The sequence below is a fragment of the Quercus suber genome, unplaced genomic scaffold (genome assembly GCF_002906115.3).
Source record: "Quercus suber isolate HL8 unplaced genomic scaffold, Cork oak 2.0 scaffold_598, whole genome shotgun sequence".
Lineage (NCBI taxonomy): Eukaryota > Viridiplantae > Streptophyta > Magnoliopsida > Fagales > Fagaceae > Quercus > Quercus suber.
The window spans coordinates 395176-418549 of NW_027070042.1; the positions used below are offsets into that span (position 1 = coordinate 395176).

Consider the following 23374-nt stretch of genomic DNA (forward strand, 5'->3'; position numbering starts at 1 on the left):
GTGGGTTGTGGGGATGGTGAGTTTTGTTGTGGTAATTTTTATTTGTTATTTTTTTGGAGAATGTGGTGGTTTATTGCTTTTTTTTTTTCTCGAGTGGTAGTGAAGCTATAGATTTAGATGGAGAGGAAGAGAGATAGGGAGAAGAAAGAGTTTCAGAGATAGAGAGAATAGGAATGGCAATGGGGTTGGTTTCTTATTTCCCGCCCCACCCCACTTTCACTTCAGCCATCTCCTTCTAGCAAGTACCCATCCTATCACACCCAAATATTATATATATATATATATAATATTAAAAGTTTATTTTTAACGTATTAAATTAAAACATTAAAAAAAAGGTTCTAACATTTTGAAACCTTATAACCCTAGGCTACTACTACAAAAGTTAGGTAATTTTGTAGTGATACTCTAGTTATGTAATATATTATAAGTTTGTTTAAAAAACTCTATATACTACTTTTGTGTTTGTGTGTTTTAATAAGTATTACTGTTTTCACAAAAAAAAAAGTAATAAAAAATACAAAAATAATTCAAAACATAACAATACAACAATTAAAAAAATATAAACAACGGTAAATACTAAAACATAAAAGTATAAATTCAATAATACAATATAAAAAATCATCATAAATTTAAAGTTAGTAGGCTAAAAACATATATATAGCTCTTATAAAAAAACTTATAAAAATATTTTTTAATTATTTAAATATAAACAGAGCAGGTGCAGAAAAAAATATTAACCCCCCTTCCCTCTCCTATTTGTTATGCAGGGTGGTTAAAACTTGTCCATCAAGGGTGGGTGAGGAGATATCTGCAGGTGTGGGTTTAAAATACCACTCTTTTAGAGAGAGAGAGAGAGAGAGAGATTAATAAATAAATGAATAGTGTTGTGACTTGTGCGTGTTATGAAAAAAGAAGAAATGAGCTATGTTGTCAAATATTGAACGGCCCAAGTGCAATTAAAAGCCCAAATAAGGTGAACTGAAAAGCCGGCCCTAGTCCCCTAAGCCTAACTCTATTTGCTTCGTCTTCATTTTCACCCAAAATCGTAGGGTTTTTTAATTTTTCATTTCCTCTCTTGTTCTCTGTGAAAAAGAATGACGAAGTTCAGGAAGCTAAATCGGCCCACGGGGCACCGAATTTCCATGCTCAGGTTCTCATTTCATTTCCCTTTTCTTTTCTTTTTTCTCAGGTTCTCAATTATCGCAATTTTTTTAATAAAAAATTTGCTATTTATATTTATTGTTTAGAACAATGGTGTCCCAGTTGGTGAAGCATGAGCGTATCGAAACCACTGTTGCCAAGGTACGAGTTTTTTTTTGGTTGTGTGGCTGTTTTTACCATTTCAGGGTTTTTGCAGTGTTTAATGTTTTAATTTGATATATCAATCTGGTTCTGATTTTTGTGTTCTTTTAAATGATTAATGAAGCCTGTTTGTTTATTTTGTAGTGAAATTTGTTATTTACAGCAAGTTTTTTTACCCTGCTAACTGGGGTTATGGATTCGGGAAATCTGAATTTGTTTTTTGTTTTTAATAATTAATTGAAGGATTTTTTTTTCTTTCTAAAATTTGCAGGCAAAAGAAATTCGGCGGCTTGCTGATAACATGGTGCAGCTTGGAAAAGAGGTATGTGTAACAGGTCGGTTTGTGCTAATTTAGTGTTCTTTAAATGGTTTAGTGTTTTTTTTTCTTGATGCAATTTACCTGGGCATGTTGTTTGGTAACTGAAAGTTATCCAAGAAATTGAAGTTAGCTGAGTGTATTTATGTGCATATTATGATGTATGTTAGTTTACTATTTGGATGGTATGGAATTGAATCTATAAAGCAAGAAATCAATATGATGTTTATTTGGGTACGTACATTGCAAGATCCTTGGAAGTAAAAGGGGAAAAAAGAGAGTGGCTGCCCTGTTGAAGTTTTATTAATTGTTTATTGAAAAGAGATTATATCATATGGTATTTTCCCCCAGCTTTCATTTGGGTGTTGTGTTGTGGAATAGGCATGCATGTTGATCGATATTTTTTTTAGGAATTAGGATGAGACCAAATTGCTTTTTTCCCCCTTTCTCTGAAATCTGTGCACATTTCCCCCTCTTTGTAAATCATTCTATATAATGTTTAATGCAAAGACTCAATAGGATATGGTGAAAATTTTATTTCGAAGTGAAGAAATGCAGCCAAGTTTGGAGGCATAAAGGCCAAAAATATGAGAATGTAGAAGCAATTATATGAATGCACAAAGGACAAATAGAAAGATGAAACAATTAATTAAGATGTTCTGAAGAAAAATGGCTTGTCATCTCTGTAATCAGTTCATCTTAAAATAGTAAGTATGGGGCCCAAGTTTCACATGTTTGAACCTCATATAAAAGAGCAATAAGAAGATCCGTGAAGGCTTGATTTGAGTGCTCAATAACTTTGTATGAGGAGCTAGCTGCATCAGCACCTCGTCTCTTAGCCTAACCTAATGTAAAATTCATGAGCAACAGAATAGTTTTTCTAATAATGTAGTAGTGTGGGCCACATTCTTAAGATTACAAGTATGACTCTTTAGGTGGCATTGTATGGATCCAAAATCAGTGATATCTAGAGTAGCATAGAGTGACATGTAGTTCTTTATATACTCTTAATTTACTAGTCTTTGGCTCTTCTTAAAAGTTATTTAAAAATTAGAAGTTAGAGTAGTATGATCATTAATGTCTTTTTTATAAAACGAGCTCCTTGAGGATCCTAAACTCTTATATTTTGAAATGTAGTGTTTTGGGGGTGCAACTTCATGAAGTGAAGGTTTGAGTTTGAAAATTTATATTATAGTATTGCGAATGGCCTAATAAATTTTGGAGTGGAGGGCCTTGCAATTTGTGATTCCTTCTCTCTCTCTTTCTCTCTAGGTGCTTTCATGTTGCATTTTCTAAATAACATATTCTGTCCCAAAATTTTTTACATGCAATCTACTGGTATCTTAATCTGAAGAAATAACATAAAATTTTAATTTAAAGAAGCAGATTATGTCTTTCAATCTGTTAATCAACCTGGGTTTTACTGTGCTGACTATTTTTGTGAACTAGGAACTGAAATCCTGAAAATTGGCAATCCATCACTTCAATTGGAAAGTACATCTTTATTTGAATATGTTCATGCCTATTAATATATTTAGTTCCTTTCTTATCACAGGGTTCCCTTTGTGCAGCTAGGCGTGCTGCAGCCTTTGTGCGAGGAGATGATGTCATTCACAAGCTATTTACAGAACTGGCATATCGATACAAGTGAATCTCAAACCTGTTACTTTTTCAGTTATTATTCTTATATTTATTACATTGGGCAAATGTTTTGTTCCAGAGATAGAACAGGTGGATACACAAGACTACTGCGGACTCGTATTCGAGTTGGTGATGCTGCTCCAATGGCCTATATTGAGTAAGCTGTAATTTATTTCTTGACTGGTAATTTTTGTTTGACTAGGAGACTGGTTTTCCATCTGGTTGAACTATAGGTATATATTTTTAATAGATGGATGGAGATAATAGTAATTATTTGGATAAATTTCACTAACCTACCCTAAGGTTTGGACTAATACCAACCAGGTCTAACAAATTTTAAAACTGACCCATTTGGTCCCTAAAACCAATTTGGTCCTAATTAAATACTGTTATGCCCATCCCAATTCGTCAGTCATTGAAGCTCAGATCTATTCTCTTTCTTCTCTCTCTGATTCTCTTGTCTACCTATCTTCTCTCATCTTTCCCTAACCCTAAACTCAGATCCTCCAAAACCTCATGGCTACCACATTAAGCCACAGTCACCGCGAGCCTTTACCACAGTGGCTCTCTCTCTCTCTCTCTCTCTCTCTCTCTCTGTCTCTCTCGGTTCTTTCTCTCAAGTTCAGCCATGGCCAAACACCATGAAGCCCATGCCACCACAAATGGCAGCTGAGCTCAACAGCACCACCACAACTGCTGGCCACTGCCTCTTACTCTTTATTTCTCTCTTATTCTCTTCTTTTTTTTTTTTCCCATAAACAAACCCCCTTTTGTGTTTGGTTTTGTGATTGGTTTTTGGTTTGGTTAATTTAGGGATTGAGTATTCTGTTGGCTGTATGGATTTAGTAATTTTGTTTTGGATTTGTAAAATGGAGTACTAGGTGTTTTGAGCTTTGGCTATTAGGGTTTTGAAAATGGGATTTTGGGGTTGATTTCAAAAGGGTTTGGATGTACTGAGTATATGTGCCTGAATCAGTGATGGGTAAGATTGTTTGTGGTGGTGAGGCAGTGATTTTGTTTGGTTTTGTACAGGAGAAGAGTTTGACGGATTCATTAGTCAAAATTTGTGTATATATTTTCTGTGTTTATGTCTCGCCAATTTTGTATTGGTTTGGCTGGGTTTGGTGTACAAACTGAAAGAAAAGAGAGGGGTATGGGTTTGGCTAGGTTTGGTGTACAAACAGGGAGAGAAGAGAGGGACAATAGAGAAAATAGAGGGATGAGTTAGAATCAGAGAGAGGAGAGAGAGAAGCGAGGGACTAATGGCATTAATGGTGTTTAGGGACTACATTGGTTTAAGGGACAAAATTGGTCAATTTTAAAATGTCTTGGACCAAGTTAGCATTAGCCCAAATATCAGGGTAGGTTAGTGAAATTTACCATAATTATTTGTGTCTTGTTTGTGGCAATGTTGACTGTCCACTAAATAATATGTTACAGTAAGGATTTTTTAACAATTGAAATTTTCAGTTTCAAATTTGTGATTCTATTAAGTTAGCTTGTTGGGGGCAGAGAAAACATTTGCGATTCTCGTAAAAGCTTCGTTTGAATTTTTTTTTAGCAAGTTCCTAGGATAAGCTTCTTTTGAATGGATATCCAAAAGAATCTTTTTTTTTTTTTGATAGGTAATATCCAAAAGAATCCTTATTCTATTGAATGGTTTATTTTTTCTTTTCATAGTTAGATGCATCCTTGACACTTCTCAATATTTTTCTAAAGTTAAAAAAAAAAAAAAGAAAAAAGAAAAAGAAAACTATAATGTTGATGCAATGCAGTAGGAAATTCACTCATTTGCCTGAAACAGACTCATTAACTTATTTGAGTTTTTGCTGAATCTTCTGTGAGTTTGGTCTTGTTACTTAAATTGTTAGTCAATATCAAACAGGTTTATCGACCGTGAAAATGAACTTAGACAGTCGAAGCCCCCAACTCCTCAGCCACCACAAAAAGCTCCCCTTGATCCTTGGACAAGATCCAGGCTCCAAAAGCAGTTCGCTCCACCTAAAGAGGAGAAATCAGAGCCTGAGATATGAATCCTTATATTGTGAACATGAGATTTTGTTTCATAGTTAGCTTGGAGCCATTGGAACATCCTAATTTCTTCTAGGCTATATTTCATTTTAGCTGAAGAGTGCTGAATCATGTAAAATAAATCATGTGTAAACCTTTTCACACAGTTTAAAAAAATTTCATCATCTGTTTTGTTTGGTTTTCATAGAAATATCAGGAGTCCAAAAGGGAATTGGAAGGTAGTTTGAATTCATGTTATAAGTACTGAATTAGTGAATTGTTGGTTATTATTCTTATCAGCACCTAAGGAATTGTACCTACATATTTCTCATTACTCACGTACAAATATGTATATTTTAGAGAGGTGTGGTAGAGGGCACACATACACATTATAATTGGTATATAGCAAAATTTGATACTCACCCATAGCCATGGTTGTCAAAATCACGATCTGAATCATAGGATCTTACAATTTTACGATCTTACCTTACCAAAACATTTAGATTCGCACAAGGATCGTAAAAATTGTAGGATTGTAGGAGATCCTACCGATTCTATCAAAACCTAAAAATCATTTTTTTTCCCTTAACATATAGTTCTTCTGGTTGTGAAAGAAATTGGAGTATATTTACAATAATAAGACCAGATGACTTTGGTATATTATCCTCCAATTGAGAATTCTCTATTAAATTGTTATAACTTCAAGTACACTCAAAAATGAGAAAATTGTTTAAACCAAAAAAAAAAAAAAGAAAGAAGAAGAATGAGTTGGTATTTGCTATGTAAAATTTGAAGATAAAAGAGAAAATACCTAAACCATCAAGTGTAAAAGAAGAAATTGGTTTGAAAGAACTTGTCTTCGGATGATGAGTGGTTAGCAAAGGGTGTCGTTCAGAAGATAATGACATAGATTTTAATGAAGATAATGAAGTAACAATTTTAATGCCTTCCTTTATAGATTTAAAAAATAAAAAATAAAAGTTACATGTGTATAGTGTGAACGTGAGATTACTGTTATATCATTTGGTTATCAATGTTAGGCACTGATGAGGGTCAAGAGCTGCTGTTGAAGAAAAAAATGTGCTAGTATTTTGGTACTTGGTTGGTTTCTAATTAAACATTTACTGAATTTTTTAAATACATTGCGTTAAAACTTAAATATATTTGTTTAATTAGTATAGACGTAGCAATGTAAGACATACAAATTACATCATATGATCAAAATCTTTATTTATTTTTATGAAAGATTATAATTTAATTTTTTTTTTTTTTTTTTTTTTCAGATTTGAAAATAGTTAGGATCTTACGATCCACGATCCTACCTACCTCTTGCAATCTTATGTAAGATCTCAATTTTGACAATCTTGCTCATAGCAATGGCAATGTATGATATCACTTGAAATGCTAGGCATGTCTAATCAACCGGAGTTCACATCAAAAGAGAGTTGAGGATTGGAAACAAAGGCAACTTTTTAGCATGCTAGTTATAAACTACTACAAAGTTGAGGATTCACGCAACAAGCATAAATATATGGCCCATAGTCTCCTTATTACTTTGTAGACGTCCTTTAAACTCGGCCATTTGTAGAGATGTTATAGTATATCTAACGTATCAATATTACAGAGGCTACACGGTTTTGCTAGTAATCGAAACAAGCTTTGCATTTTTTATATACTATTCTACCATAAAGACAAATGCAATAAGACGAATCTGGTCAATATATGTTACAGTTTAACCACACTTGACACTACATAACATAACTCAAATCGATCTTTTTCTTGTTGATACTCAGTTATCAAAAGCGCTGAGAAACCCACATCAAAATCAATTTGGTAATGGTGCCCACATCTTATAGAAAGTAAAATAGTCAAAATCCAACACGTCAGTAGGAATATGGATGATACCAAAAATAAAAAATAAAAAATAAAAAAAATAAAAAAAGCCAGACTAGACTGCCTTTTCGGTTGCTTTGCTTCCAATACAATACAACATACGAACTGTGTTACGTCTCTATATTCCCATAACCTCTTTCCTATCTTAGTATTAGATTGGTATACTTCCTCTACCTTAAGCAAAAAGGGAAAATATATTGTACTCTTTTAAAATCTTTATATAAATATAAATATAAATATAAATAGTGTATTATTGTGAACACAGTGCATGGAATGGAGATGAAGTAACAAAGAGATACGTAGCGATGGGTGCACGGCTTCCATCATAAAACAAATGGTCCCTACTCTTTATCACATAAACGTGTCCATTTCTAGAACTCTCAGCTGTGTTGCTCCAAACATTGCTTTCTTAGGCTTTGTACAATGTACATCATTGTTTTAACTTTTAATACACTGTAACTTTTTTTTGGTTTTTTGTTTTTGTGGATTGGCTAGAAGAAGTTTCTCTTTACGTGAATGCAAAGATTATAATAAGAGTTGGACCAGAAATGGGCGGTTCATCTCACATTTAAAGCAATCTTACTTTTTCCTAATCTCTCTCATTTTTGCCTATTTATTGTGGCTTTGACATACTTAATTATTTCTGATGCCTTGTGTCTGGCGGCACAGTTGTTTGAAAAAGACCCTAAACCTATATCACATATCGAAAATTAATATAACTTATGTGATAAGAAAATTGTCATCTGTAATTATCTGCTTGATTGTCAGTTAGGTGTTGCATTGCATTGTCACTCCTATTTCTTGTAAAACCATTCAACGTTCATTACCTTTAAAACATATGACAGAAACTAAATTAATTTGAACTGAAAATCAGTAGTAAAAAAATAGCAATAATCATATCACCTGCTACTTAACCAATGCAATTGAGAGAGAGAGAGAGAGAGAGAGATGAAGGAATTGATCTAATCGGGTAATTTAAAACTGGAAATTCATGGATTGTATTAGCAATCAGACTCATTTTGGGGAATGTTCTCAAAATGACTTCAAAATAATCATTACTTTCTCTCTTTGTTTAGTAAGACGGGGACATATTACACCTTTACTCCAAATCTAATTCAATATCAACTAAAACAATTGTTTTCATCAACCTAATCTGCCTAGTTGCAACTACTCTCAAAATAATGACATTTTTTATTGCCTTCTTTTAAAAATATAAGAAATTAAAAAAAAAAAAAAAAAAGACACTTAACTATAAAATAACTGTTTTATGGTGGTACTTGGTAACCGCACCATTTGATAGATTGGTGGCAACTTCTCTTTTGGTTTTTTCCCTCTCTCATATTCAAAGTAAAGAAAGTACTAATGAGTAGTAACTAGTATAAAATTTTTGCTGTCTTTTCTTGATAAGTTTACTCTGTCGATTCTTAAATGTTCTAATTAAGGAATTTTAATGTAGTTGTATACCTTATAAGGCTACCACCAATAATTGATTTAATTCCAAAACCAACAAGCTTAGGTCTAACGAGTCCAAATCCTCTGTCTCATCAATTTGTGCTCCACTTCATGCTCCACCAATAAAATTTAGACAACTAACCTTTTTCATTAAATAAGATATCTCATTAAATGAGACAACTAGCCTCTCTTATTAAAGTCAGAGTTATCTCATTTAATGAGACAGACTAGTTGTCCAAGTTTTATTGGTGGAGTATGAAGTGGAGCACAATTGATGAGACAGAAGATTTGGACTCAGGTCTAACATATAATGTTTGTCTAACTTGTCATGTTGCATACTAAATAAATCTGTCAACACTGCAGAAACATTAAAATGGATTAATCAACCAGGAAAAAAAAATTTTGTCATGATTAATGAGTAACAAGTAACACAGATGAACTCAAGGTGTAACACAATCAGATGGAGACCACCATATCTCAAGAATTGGAGATCACTAATTCTAACTCACTCTTCTTTATTTGACCAAAATACCTTATTCAAAATATGGGTGGAGGATTTTGTGCCTAATTGATGTCATTATTGCTTTTACATAAAAATTCCAACACAATTTGTGGTAAATTACTTATTTCCTAGAGACTGAAATTGCTAAAAAAAAAAATGCCCTTTAATTTCCTCAGTCCAAACTGTACTTCTAGGTAAAAGGTGAAGAAAAGGTGCATAACTAAAAAAAATGTCAAGCCCAAAAAAAAAAAAAAAAAAAAAAAAAAGGATAAGAAAAAAGTAGGTGACAGACAAAAACTAAACAGAAATAAAAATTCTGAAGTGGAAAGACATTTCAAATAGACGTTACTTTGTCTACATTGTCTCTGCTACCTTACTGTGCTCTCAACCTCCCTCCCTTAACCATCCTCTTATTTAGCAAAGCTCCAAACGTCACAGGTCTGCCATGATCTCTCTCTTTCTCTCAAATGCATGCTGCCTCTTTGTTGCATAGATTGACTCATAGGTTTGACATCTGAGTTTTAGAATTTGGTTTCTAAGTTCCTTGAGTTAAAATATGGTAGCTGCTCGCATGCTATTTTTCTAAAAGAGTTGTCTTTCTTTCTTATTCTATATATATATGTATATATACTTAGTTGCTTGTTGACTTCTGTTTAATTAAACCTCAACAACTTGTATAACCAATTCTTGAAGTTTGTATTAATTTTGACATCTTTCTTAAATCTTAAATTTATGTTTTTATTTTCTCACTTACTTCTAGGCAGATGTTGCAATCTTCTGTTTCTGATAAATCGGTATGAGAGGAGCAATGGGTACATCCCCTCATGCTGTTGAGGCTAGACATCGGTTGTCTGCATCAATGTGAGTTTATTCTTCCTTTCTTTGCATTATTTATAATATAATAATTATTAAAAAAAGCAACTTTAACCATGAAATTTCCTATTTTTATGAAGTATTATTTCTGGTTAGATCACTACTTAGGCTCGCTGTCCATATGTTTTGATTCAATGCTTACAGAAATCACGACAACTATAAAATGCTTACATTAAAGGGCATGCCATTTTTCTTTTTATCTTGAATCTTTTTGTAATTATTAATGATTGAAGCTATTAACATGATATGATATGAAATATGTCTCACATTTTGTCATAATTTTTAATTGAGATCTTAAAGTTAGCACTTCTTACAAGCTCCTTTATTTTAATGGTTCCTTTATTATTGAGAAACAGTTTATGCTTCAAAATAATTATTGCATTAGTTTTGCAGTTTCAAAATTTTCTGAGATACACTGTCATTTAATCAGATAAGTATTAAACCGCGTTATTAAGTTGATTGTATATTGGGAACTGATTTGAACAATGTGAAGATTCAATCACATTGCCTAGGTAGGAAATAAACATTCTGAGTCTTGAGTTTGATGTATCATAATTGTGCAAGTTGTGAATTCTTGAAAAGATCTTTGGGTATATCTAATCTTAGTGCCAGCTTTCTCCAGATAGATTCCTGGTATAGCATTGATTCAACAGATCTGCATTCTGATCTTGACAAGTTTTTCCTTTGTCTGGATCTAAATCTTCTTTAAATTTTCAAAAATTGAACAAAGATTGGACTTCTAGTTTTAGGTTGGGATTATATCTGAAAATTATGAACTAACAGATGTTCTTCACCACGTCTGATTTAATATGCATACATGATGTGTGCTGATAACAACAATGAATTAGTGAGTATTAACAGTTCCAATCAGGCTAGCAATAGGAAATTTACAAATTTCTTCCAGAAATCACATATTTGAAGAAATTATATAGGTGTAAATATCACACAAGTACTATTTATAATGCTAGTGAAGAAATGGAAGTGAGAAGCTTCTAGATGTGTTTGTGACAAAAGCACAAAAGCTAGGCCAATACAACAGAAAAAAAATAATATAAAGGAAACTACTGGATCTTGGAAACCTGACCCATATTAACTAAATGTAGGCTATACTGGAAACATATGAGAGAAATTGTTCCAGGAAAAATAATATTTACTTTTAAAGAAAAAGGTAAGAACTAGGAAAAAAGGAGCATTTGAGATAGGGACTATATATTTTTGGAAGGAGAATATTATGAAGAGTAGGAACTCTGTGCCAAAGGAATTAAAATGATCATTTGAGAGGTGAAATTGTACTATCTTTGAAAAGGTTTTGTGAACAGTATAAACTCAAAAGAGAATGACCAAAGTGATTATTTGAATTGTTAACATAATTGATTCTAACTCCATGCCAAAGCATTTGAATTCATGCATGAGTTAAGTAGGTTAAGTTCAGTATGTTTACCTTTTTTTGTTACCCTAATCTGGACATTGACATTTTATAAAATTCTCACTTATGGGAGAAACAAAGAAAATTAAGTAAAAGTAGCATCAATTTAATGTTTGTTCTAAAGTAGTTGTCAATTCCCTGTCTTCCATGTTTTCTTCTATTTGTTTGTTCTTTGGTAATACAGCCACTTGAAGCTTTCTACCATCTCAAGTTTCAGCATGAATGTCATGAAGTGCCTTCATCATTTCAGTTACCCAGAATGTCATCAATTACACAAAACTTGTATTAATTTTTTTTTCTTATTTATTTACTAATTTGTTATTGAATTTACAACTTGGAACAGTGAAGACATCTATAAAAGAAGAACAAACAAAAGCAAAGCTAAGCCTTTCCATATTTCCTTTCAAGAAAAAAGTTCAAGATGCAAGCTTCCTCTTCTGAAATTTGTCTTACTAATTATAGTATCTGGCACTTTTGTAACACTCCTATACTCTCCAGAGGTTTACAATAACAATCAGCCAGCACATGCTGGTTCTACTAGGTATGTACTGTTCTATTCTTGAACGTGATTCTACTGATATCTGAATTTTTGCAATGTCCCATTTCTTCCCCTTGGGAAAAGACTAGAGCCAAGGTATACACACAAGAATAATATTGTAGTGTGGTGCAGTAGGGTGAATTACATGTTGGAATCAAGATTGTCAGTAAAATTCTTGATGTATTTGTAAAATCATGCTATGCAATTCCACTATTTTTTGTTCACTCTTTAATCACTTGCTGGCCTGATTTTCAATTGCAAAACTACATTGCACCAATGAAATCAAATATTACTAACTGGGTTATAGGTATAATAAGTTGGCACTTGTAGTGAAGAAAAAAATTAGCTACTGACTAAAGCAAAATTTTAATAATGCAGGCCTAGTTTTGTGAACAGCTGGATATGGGGTGGATCAGATCCTCGTTATATATCAAATCTTGATATTGACTGGGATGATATTATGGAAGTTCTTGAGAAGTCGACTGATAATAATGAAAATCAGGGAATTGGACTTTTAAACTTCAATGAGAATGAAATCAATCACTGGAAGCAGCTTATTCCTGATGTCAAAACCGTTGTTCTGCACCTGGACTATGCTGCAAAAAATGTGACTTGGGATTCCTTATACCCAGAATGGATTGATGAGGAAGAAGAATCTGAAGTTCCCATTTGCCCATCTTTACCAAGGCTTAAAGCTCCCGGAATACGGCTTGATCTCATAGCTGTTAAACTTCCTTGTCGAAATGAGGGGAATTGGTCAAGAGATGTGGCTCGTTTGCACCTGCAGCTTGCAGCTGCAGGTTTAGCAGCCTCTGCCAAAGGCTTTTATCCTGTGCATTTGCTTTTTGTTACCAGTTGTTTTCCAATACCAAATCTTTTTACTTGCAAGGACCTTGTTGCACGTGAAGGAAATGCATGGTTATACAAACCACACTTGAATGCATTGAGAGAAAAAGTACAGCTCCCAGTAGGTTCTTGCGAACTTGCACTTCCTCTCAGGGGCAATGGTCAGTACAAATCTTGCATTTATATAGTATCCTTAATACTCTCTCTCTCTCTCTCTCTCAATTTTTAATAGTACCATGGAAGTATTAGCTCCTTGGCATGACAGTCTCAAGTACACACCATAGCCACACTTGACTGGGGTTCTGTGTCATTGCTTACTAGTCATCCCTCAACATGTTAACGATATGCATGATTGTTGCCAGCATCTCTCTGAATCATAACCTGGTAATTTTAGTTTTTAGAGGCCTTTTATCCTGCACTATGAAAAAAAAAAACACTACAGCGATGCATGATGTAAGAACTCATGAACCACCAAGGCACACAGCTAAAGAAAACACAATTGAATTTGAGTCTCACAGCACTATAGCAATTTGTGTTAGAACTTAGAATATTGATAGAGTAATTTATTATTCTATGTGTTTTGGTTGAATTTTGCTAATAAATAATTAAACTAGACATGCTACACACTCACTTGATAGGTATTGACTTGGTCATATGGTTTTCCATCTTCATTTTAATGTTATTAATGCACAAAAAGTTTTATCACTGGAATTAAAAAGATATATATATATATATATATAAATATTTCCTTCAAACATTTATTTAAATAGAAATCTACTGCAATCCTGGAAATACAGAGATGGTTTACACAGGACAAGTGCACCGAGAAGCATATGCAACAATTCTCCATTCAGCTCATGTTTATGTTTGTGGAGCTATTGCTGCTGCCCAGAGCATCCGCATGTCTGGGTCCACCCGAGACCTTGTAATACTTGTAGATAAGACAATCAGTAGATACCACAGAAGTGGACTTGAGGCTGCAGGATGGAAGATTAGGATAATCCAAAGGATAAGGAACCCCAAAGCTGAGAAAGATGCATATAATGAATGGAATTACAGCAAGTTCCGGTTATGGCAGTTAACAGATTATGACAGGATCATTTTCATTGATGCTGATTTGCTTATACTCAGAAACATTGATTTCTTATTTAAGATGCCACAGATTTCTGCAACAGGGAACAATGGTACACTTTTTAACTCTGGTGTAATGGTTATTGAGCCATCAAATTGCACTTTCCAGCTTTTGATGGATCACATTAATGAGTTTGAGTCCTACAACGGAGGGGACCAAGGATACTTGAATGAAGTTTTTACATGGTGGCATAGGATTCCTAAACACATGAATTTCTTGAAGAATTTCTGGATTGGTGATGAAGAAGAGGTAAAGCAAATGAAAACTAGGCTCTTCGGTGCTGAGCCTCCAGTTCTGTATGTCCTTCACTATCTGGGTGTGAAGCCATGGCTGTGCTTCCGTGACTATGATTGTAATTGGAATGTTGATATATTCCAAGAGTTTGCCAGCGATGTAGCTCATGAAAAGTGGTGGAAAGTACATGATGCAATGCCAATGCTGTTGCAGCAGTTTTGCCTGTTGCAATCAAAGCAAAAGGCACAACTAGAATGGGACCGTAGGCAAGCTGAGATAGCAAACTACACAGATGGTCATTGGAGGATTAAAGTTAAGGATCAACGTTTAAAGAAATGCATAGACACTTACTGCTCCTGGAAGAGCATGTTAAAGCACTGGGGTGAGACAAATTGGACAGATGAGGACCCTTTTACTCTAACGCCTCCTGCAATTTCAAGAGCATCTCTCTCTAGAATGTGAGTTATAGATTCTATTCTTCTCATCAAACCTTTGCCTTCAGTATCTGTGTCCTCACTATGCTCATGCCTTCATCATGTAAATCGCATAGTTCCAAGAAGGACTTCATTTTTTTTTTTTCCCATCTTTTTAATTCCTGTAAGTGTTTTTGACCCATTCTTTACTCTGGGTATAATAGATTTCATCACCTTCGATAAGGTTGATATATTTACAGTTACAGATTGTTACCAGAATTACTAGTCATCTCATAAGAGAAAACTGCCTGATTTTCCACTATTTTATATCATTTCTCACCGTTCCATTTAGGCAACCTTATTTTCAGTTACCAATTCATGACATTGAGATTCAAAATTGACATGAACTTTCATGTCCACTTGATTACAAGTATCAGAAGAGCCACTGTCAGAATGCTATAAACTAGAACATAGGTATTGCAGAATTCAAGGCTGATGTTCTTAATGGTAAACAGACTTTCTATAAAAGTCCGTAAGTCCTCCCACCCAAACTTGACGAGCAAACTTGTGAAGTTTATGCAGTGAGCCAATGATTGTTGGAATACTTTATCCATTCATAACCTTGTTCCATTTTAATATCATTCATTATTACAAGCTACTCTGCTTTTAAAAAAGGACCAGACAACTTGGAAATTGATTACCAATTTCACCATCACACCAAATAGCGGAACAGCCCATTATTGCTTTCGTTAGTGGGTAAGTATACTTGTTTCATCTTGAGAAAAGTAAGCTACAAAGCCCTACATAATACAAACTCAAGATTTCTGAATTGATTCGTAGGATCAACGACTTCTACTATGCCTTAGACTATAGCAGTTTCTTAGGGAGTTATAGGATCACTAGTACCTAAGAATTTCATTCAAAAGTGTGTGCGTACCCTTCAACTAACTAGTTTGCATATAGCATATCAAAAAACTTATTTGCATATAGGATACACTTTCCCAAGGAAATACCATGAAAACTGGCAAAAGCTCAGTCATAGAGTAAATGAAAAGGATTGGAGTTATATGTTGACAAATGTATTTATATTATAATATAAAACAAACTGGCAAAAGCTCAAGTCATAGAGGAAATGCAAAGGATTGGAGTTATATGTTGACAAATGTATCTATATTAAAAAATAAAACAAAGAAAGAAGAAGGGAAACATGCTCCAACAACTTAAATGTAGCGTTGGAATTTTTACAGGTCATGAGTGAGGCCGTAGTCCGTGAGCATATAGAGATGATTTCCAGGTCATGACTAACATAAAATTTCTGCTAGGTTTGCAGCAATAAACTAAAGCAATTGTGTTTGAAGTCATTTTAACAAGGAAGCAGGTCCACCTGCATTTCATACAAAATTGAGTTTGAAATCTTTGAGGTTCAAAGAGTTCTGATCATTTAAAAATGATGAAATGCTGTGACTATATTGTGTGTACTCTATTTTGAAAACTGAGATTGCCTATTATAACGTTTTAATGGCCATCAGCAGTAATGCAACTTATCAATTCTTCCTAACACATCATAAAGAAAATGTTTGAATTTAAATAGTTGAGAATGAATCAAATTATTATATTTTTTCTATATCAAATCAGCTCACTAATTTTCTTAGGCAAAAAGTCTACTACTACAACTATTTCCACAACTTTTGCCATAACTTGCTCAAGCGGTGAGTCCATATAGGTTCACAATTTTATCACTCACAACTCAGTCAAAAGTTGTGGCACCGTATTTATTGATTTCATAGGTCAAATTCAAAATTGCTCCTTCCAAGGAGTTTATTTGACTGTTCTATAATATGAATCCTGATAAACAATGTCATCAAAAACCATTGTTCTCTACTTTATTTTATTTTATTTTTTATTTTTTATTTTTTTTTCTCTAGTAAATAGACACATATATGGTACCATGCACATATATACACACATGCATGCGCGCACACACATATATATAAAGATAATCCACAGGAATATGTAGCCAAAGGTATTTTATTTTCATAACTTTTTTCTCTACCCTTTACGATGTATATTTTTCTATTGTTAAATTGTTTACAAGTACTATGTTGGGGGATCACAATTTAACTCTCTACAACTACACTAAAAACAAGCTCACGTGGTGTGATATCGAGGACCATAAAAGATTTGAGTATGTCTTTCTTATCATCAATTGGCTTTTGAGGTGAAATAGCATAGTTCACAGTCCAACAAATGGTATCAGAGCCATGATCAAGGGTTTGAGTCATGGGAGCTACAACAACTTTAAAAATAGGCTTGCATGATGTGATGTCGAAGATTATAAAAGATTTGAGCGTGTCTTCCTTATTATCAATTAGTTTTGAGGTAGAAGGGCATAACTCATGGTCCGACATACTCCGCGTTCACATTCAAATTCAAATTAAATGACAATTTTAGTATTTGACATTGCCGCAGCCAGCCTCGCCATCATTGTAGCTTTCTCATAACTTGATTGGCTAATAAAGATCGCAACCACCACCACCCCTTGAATACCCTTCCACACATCAAGCAGCCTTTGATCCAAAGAACTAATATTCTTATATAAACCCTCCTGCTTTTAGCCATATATGAAATCAGCACTGCATGTATCCCAATCTTCAAATAAACCGCATAGCTCAGCTCAGTAGGTAACCATGGAGGTTATTGCACTAGCTCCAAACAACTTGATCGATCTCAAAGTTGTATGCACACCATGTTTGCCTCAATCTCTTCATCTTTTAAAAAAAATATTGAGCATAACTAATAACAGAAGGATAATATTTAGTTAATTTACAATACTATATTTAGGTTAGATAAAAGGATCAATGTACTTACTAAGATACATGCTGAGCAATTGAATTTCCAAGATCCACTTTACGATATTTGACTAATAATTCACCAATTTTCACAAAGAAAGACGGAAGACATTGCAAGGCTGCCAAAGATAGTTCAACAATTAAATACAACGAGAACACCTTTTTCAATAATAACTAATTACTCCCATGGATCTAATTCAAATTCATGATCCCATCCAAAAAAAAAAATCAAATTCATGAATCTTCCCAAGAATTTTTCTTTTTGATTGTATAATTTATACTTATTATGTAATGCACACAAAATAGATGATTATTCTATTTTCATATCAATTAAATCCTAAAGTACTGTACCTAAGTGTGTGTATATAGATATTGTCCATTTCGGTAATTAACACCCCAAATTACAATTTTCATAAGTGCAAGTCAAATATTCAGTTTTTTCAAAAAATATTTTTTATCGGCTTTACCAAACCTTCTACTAAAAAAAAAAAAAAAAAAAAAAACTAATTTCATATCGCACTTCATAAAACCGCTATTTTTGAAATTGAATTTTAAAAAGCTGCATCAAACTTACCTTAAGTCTTCTTTTCTTTAAATGGACCCATTCCTATAGATTGACTTGTCTTGGTAGAAGAAAATGCCCTAGATGCTTTTCCATGACCATTGCCATTATATTTCTCAATACACCAAATACAATATACTCACTGGGTCACTCTTAGTCTCAATTCCGTTAAAGCCATAGTCTTGAGTTTAAGGATGCTGAGAATGGCAAGCTCAAACAAAGATGAACTCAACCTAGTTTGAAACCACACTTAAATAAAATAAATAAAGTTTTTTTTTTTTTTTTGGGGGGGGGGGGGGTGGGGATACACAAAATCCAATGTGATTTCTTATGAAACACAAAATTAAGTTTTGAATTTAACCCTTGATCCCTTGCCGCATTTGTCATAAAAATAATAATAAATAGCTCATATGAGAACACGTGCCTATATTTAGATTTTTTTTTTCTTTGAAACCCTATAATTAGAGTGTAGATTAGAGTAATTTTAGCATATTAATATGGTATTTTTGTAAGTATGTATAAATCTTAAGATAGTTATATGCTAAGGTGGGGCTCACCAATAAAATCCTAAAACTCGTTTTCTTTCTTCTCTCTCGTCTCTCTTATTTTTCTCTCTTCTCACCTCTCTCTTAACCCTAATTCTCATAGTTTACAATTAACCTTCACCAAACTAAACTAAACCAAACCAGTACCAAATTTCACAGGAATCCACCTAAACCTGTGCCAAATTTCCCTTCGATTGTGTATTTTCTACACAAAGTAGAAACTACATCCCTCCAATCCTCATTAAATTCCAAATATCAAATTTCTGATAAGTAGTTAGTGGCCACATAATAGAGTTCACGAAAAAAACAAAAGACTAAAATTACACAATTAATGAACATACATACAAAGACCCAAAACAATTAATGAACATACACCAGAAGAGTTACCTGTATGAGGACAATATGTTTCAAAGAATGCCCCAAACTTAGAGACAAAATTTCAGAATATTAATTCCAATATTATTTAGTTCCAAGGGACAAATTTTGGATAAAAATACAGCTTAAGAGTTGAAATTACTCTCTTTTATGAGTTATGATGACTAATTACTTTTTGATGATGGGTTTCTCACCAAAAAAAAAAAAAATTATATATGTATATATATATATTATTAGGATGATGGAATCCACTGATCTCCTTGAATGAAATTCTCCACTGAATATGTGTCAATGTGTTGTGCAGGAATTTGAGTACTCCAAGTTACCCTTTGGGACGGAGTTGAACCTGGTCCGGTATTCCCAGATTCCCCATAATAAAGCGTTTTCAACCCAAAATCCGAATCGGCACTCCATGGCAGCCAGCCTTGTGGTGAAAGAAGAGCTCCTAAGTTGGACTGTATGAAAACTGTCCTGGAGTACTCCTTCCAGGGCCTCCCCAAGTAATTGTTGTGTACTTTGGGATTGCTATTGTACAATTTCAAATATTCCTCGGTGCCATTAATCAAACAATTATGAAAAACAAAACCTGTTGATTGGCCAGGATCTGTTCTGCCATGTGCAGTGACGGTATTATGCTCCCCTTTTTCTGGATCTCCTTGCCGAGGAACGACTAAGAGCTGGCAGTCTTGGAAAAAAGACGCTGAGTTTCCAAAAATAAAATCCACATTGCCTTGAATGCGGCATGATTTGTAGAATTGGCGGAGTGCCTGAGCAAAGAGAGTATCTTGATTGCCTAGGAATTCACAATTTTCAACGACAGAGAAATCACTGCTTGATTTGAAGGCTACTGCTTGGTGGGATTGGTTGTCTTTATCAGGACCGGCTGTGTTCTGGAATGTGAGACCACTGGCCATGAATCCATCGCCAAGAACGGCTGCCCCAACCAGCAAGATGATTAATTAATTATTTTTATAATCAAAACAATATTAATTAGAATCATCAAATTATTTATATAAGAGACTTACAAACTGTAGCACTAGAAGAGGTAGAAATCCCTGGCTGGCCCACACTCAAAGAGCCTGTAATGACCGTTTTACCTATCCCATCTCCCAAAAACACGACATTCTTCTTCTCCAACGGAACTCTTACTATCTCCTCATAAACCCCTGCTTTAATTCTTATCACAAACCTCTTTCCATCAACAGTGTTGTTGGGCGCTGCGTTCACCGCATCCTGCACCGTCTTATAAGACCCACTACTTCCGTCCTTACTCACCGTCGCGTCCACCTTCAAGTTTGCTGGAACCCCGCCTTTAAACCCTGCAATACCACTACCAGACTTCTTCACTGCCCCCCAAAACCCGTCACGCTCGGTCGTCGGCGGAATCCACGAAGCGGTGTTGTTTCCGAAATGCTCGTACGAAAACAACAGGCTCAGCGCGTTGCTCGTAATGTTTACTAACGTGTTCACCAGCGAAAGCGTCTCGGTCGCCAACTTCGTGTCGTTTATTCTGGTGAGAGCTGAGCCGCAGTCGGTATGGTGAAGAAGAGAAGCGCTCATCCAAGTTCTAGCGTTTTTAAGGTTGCCGTGTGGGAGAGCGTCATTGGTGGTAATAGAGATCCGGTAAAATGAACTTTTGAGAGCTTCAAGACAGTTGTTCGCGGCTCTTGTGCGGTTTTGGTCCCCTGCGGCGGTGTTTAGGATGTCGTTCACCTTTGATTGGACTGTACGGGCATTTTCAGCGGTGACAGAGAGTGATGAATAGATGAGCTGGAGAGGAGTTGGGTTTGGAGGGAGTTGTTTGGAATTGGATAACGTGCTCACGCATAGGTCAGGGAACCGAGTAGCTGCTTTACAGAGTTTTTGGATGGAAGAGGTAGGTGTAGGTGTAGCATTTGTGTTGGAGGCAGAGGAGAGAGAGAGGAGGGAAAGGAAGAAGAAGAAGAGAGTAGTGGACCTCATGGTCATGGTCATGTTTAATTAATTAAGGTTTTCTTTGATGATGAATGAATGTTGATTGTCATGGTGAATTATATATAGATCATGCAGTATTTAACAGTTGAATAATTCTATTCAACTGAGAAATTAGAGGAAAATAGTAAAATTAGAAAACTGGCTTCTCGGGGTTAGTGTGTGTTTGTGTGTCTGACTGTCTCTGTGTTGTCGTCGGTGAAGGACGAATTCGAAATAGAAGGAAACTATTTGGGGTTTAATTTGGGTGTTTGGGAGAGATACAAGGAAGGACAGACTCATTTTATTGGGTGGGTCAGCCGTGTAATTCGTTGGTAAGTTGAAACTGTCTTTTTTTTTTTAAATCATTACCATTTCTAAAGTATTGTGTCTCCAGCTTTTTTTTACTTCACTTTTAGCTATTTTTTATTGGGTTCCGTTTTTTAGAATCTTATTTTTAGCAAGTGTTATTTGTCTCCAGATTTTTTTTTTTGGTTAGAAAAGTCATATGACTAAAATTATACATAAATAATCTCTTCAGTTACAACATAATAGGTTGAAACAAGATAGTTTCAACTGTATTTGGAGTCAAACTTGTTCCAAATAAAAATCAAGACAATTGAATAATTTGAAAAATTAAATTTCTTTAATAAAATAATTGCATATCTGCAAAAACATCTTCTAGGTTTTATATTGGTTGTCAAAGCACTCATTGAAGTTTCAATTTTCATATTCTTTAAATTGACCTTTAGGACTTACTTTTATTAGCATTTATGGACGGAAAAATCATATGACTATCGTATAACGTAAATCATGAGTTTTCTTATTAAAGTGGTCATGTGATGATCACATGTTTTTTTTTTTTTCCCAAAGAAGTTGACAAAAATTACTCTCAATGTCGATTTAGTGGACATGGAAACCTTAGGAAGTTATAAGAAAGAATTGAAATTCTAAAGGGGTATTTTTGCATTTTAACTTAAAATAATTATTTGAATTAGCATGATTATGAAGCTGTTTGGGATCTAATATTTTTCTTTAAGTTATGTTTTTGAACCACAATTCCAACACTAAAAATGTCACTATTTTACATCTCAAAAGGACACTATTTTAACTCTTAAAATTTCAAAACACAGTTTTAACAAAAATTTTAGATTCCTAAATAATATCAATATAGTACTAATTAAATTATTATTATAATATTATTTCCCAAATTTTGCAATCGGTAACTTAAAAAAGAAAAAATAGAAAGGTGATATCCTATCTTAGTATTTATGTGGTAAATTTTCTAAAATTTATCTCAAGAACATTAACCATTTTTGGTCGAATACATATACATTTTTGTGTTTTTATGGTAACTTTTTTAGAATTTTAAAATATCTTAAATTACCTACAATAAAAGAAAATTAAATATTTTTCTTTGAGAAACTTTTATTTATAAATCATAATCGGAGGTTGGGGGATTAAAACGTGAATATTTCCATTAAAAATATCGGGAGATCCCAACTAATTGAGTTACAAAATTCTCGGCTTTTTTGAGAAACCTAACCATTTAATAGTTGAATATGTTTTATTAAGTGCATTTTTAGCAGGAATCCACTGCGGATGAACGGACAACTGACATCACCTTCGATGGCAAGGATCCTGTTCTTCCCGATGCGGCAAAGACGACGTTAATAGTTCCCAACGGAGGCTTGGACAGGTCGTTTCCTCAGGGTTCTGAGCTCATCTGACTTCCTCAACCGCTAGAGTGGTACAGGAGGTGTCTTAATTTACCATCCCGGACCAGTTGGTCCAAGTGGTCCCATAGGCTCCTGCAATCCTCCGTGGTATGTCCATGGTCTTTATGGTACTGGCAGAAGAGATTATGATTACGGCTTTGGGGGTTCCTCACCATCTTATTCGGCCATCAGAAGAATGGTTCACTCTTAATCTTTTCCAAAACTTGGTGTATTGGCTCTTTGAATACGGTGTTGATTGCTTGAGGGTTTGTTGATCCTGTTTGCGCTGAAAAATCTCTTCGCAGTTTATTGCTGTTGTATCGATCCGACCTGAAATCCCTCATCTCTTGAGGGATAGCCTTTTCCTTGCCCTTCCCTTGTTGCTGATCTTCTTCAACTCTTTTATACTTTTCAATACAGTCCATCAGTTGACGCATGCTAGTGACTGACTTTCCAGACAAGGATGTCTTTAAGCCATGGTCGGTAGGGAGGCCGAGCTTGAACGTGTCGAGGGCCATCGCGTCAAAGTTTCCCTCCATATCGTTAAACATCTCCCAGTACCTGTCCGAATACACGTTCAGAGTTTCACCCTCTTGCATGCTCAAGGATAGCAGAGAGGACAAGGGCCTGGACACTCTTCGGCAGGTGACAAAACGTGAACCAAAGGCTTGAGTGAGCTCTTTGAAGGAACTGATGGAGTCTGCCTTCATGCTGTCAAACCACCTTATCGCAACCGGTCCAAGACTGGAGGGGAAGACCTTGCACATCAAAGCTCCGTCCCTAGAGTAGACTGCCAT

General features: G+C 34.5%; 4 protein-coding genes across 10 annotated transcripts; 2 read left to right on the plus strand and 2 right to left on the minus strand.

Annotated features, from left to right (window-relative positions):
* Positions 1-993: 993 nt before the first annotated feature.
* Positions 994-5603, plus strand: LOC112008670 (uncharacterized). Of its 2 annotated transcripts, none has more exons than XM_024040996.2 (6): positions 994-1150; positions 1248-1302; positions 1574-1637; positions 3190-3265; positions 3339-3416; positions 5145-5603. In XM_024040996.2, the coding sequence occupies exons 1-6, from the start codon at positions 1095-1097 to the stop codon at positions 5290-5292; spliced, it is 477 nt and encodes a 158-aa protein (XP_023896764.1). In that variant the 5' UTR covers positions 994-1094; the 3' UTR covers positions 5293-5603. The 2 variants fall into 2 exon arrangements, with proteins under 2 accessions (XP_023896764.1, XP_023896763.1); XM_024040995.2 differs by having other exon boundaries at positions 997-1150; positions 1574-1624; positions 3174-3265.
* Positions 5604-9426: 3823 nt separating this feature from the next.
* On the plus strand, positions 9427-14900 carry LOC112008671 (UDP-glucuronate:xylan alpha-glucuronosyltransferase 1). 6 transcript variants are annotated; one of them, XM_065764982.1, is made up of 5 exons: positions 9427-9621; positions 9877-9977; positions 11759-11956; positions 12332-12960; positions 13570-14900. In XM_065764982.1, the coding sequence occupies exons 2-5, from the start codon at positions 9913-9915 to the stop codon at positions 14625-14627; spliced, it is 1950 nt and encodes a 649-aa protein (XP_065621054.1). In that variant the 5' UTR covers positions 9427-9621; positions 9877-9912; the 3' UTR covers positions 14628-14900. The 6 variants fall into 6 exon arrangements, with proteins under 6 accessions (XP_065621054.1, XP_065621056.1, XP_065621055.1 ...); XM_065764984.1 differs by having other exon boundaries at positions 9881-9977; XM_065764983.1 differs by having other exon boundaries at positions 9427-9554.
* Positions 14901-18971: 4071 nt separating this feature from the next.
* On the minus strand, positions 18972-20930 carry LOC112008683 (probable pectinesterase/pectinesterase inhibitor 51). The gene is made up of 2 exons (XM_024041017.2): positions 19935-20930; positions 18972-19843 (listed from the first exon to the last, which is right to left on the minus strand). Exons 1-2 carry the CDS (start codon positions 20881-20883, stop codon positions 19143-19145), a joined length of 1650 nt encoding a protein of 549 aa, XP_023896785.2. The 5' UTR covers positions 20884-20930; the 3' UTR covers positions 18972-19142.
* Positions 20931-22765: 1835 nt separating this feature from the next.
* Positions 22766-23374, minus strand: LOC136063933 (uncharacterized). The gene has a single exon (XM_065764981.1). The coding sequence runs from the start codon at positions 23372-23374 to the stop codon at positions 22766-22768; it is 609 nt and encodes a 202-aa protein (XP_065621053.1).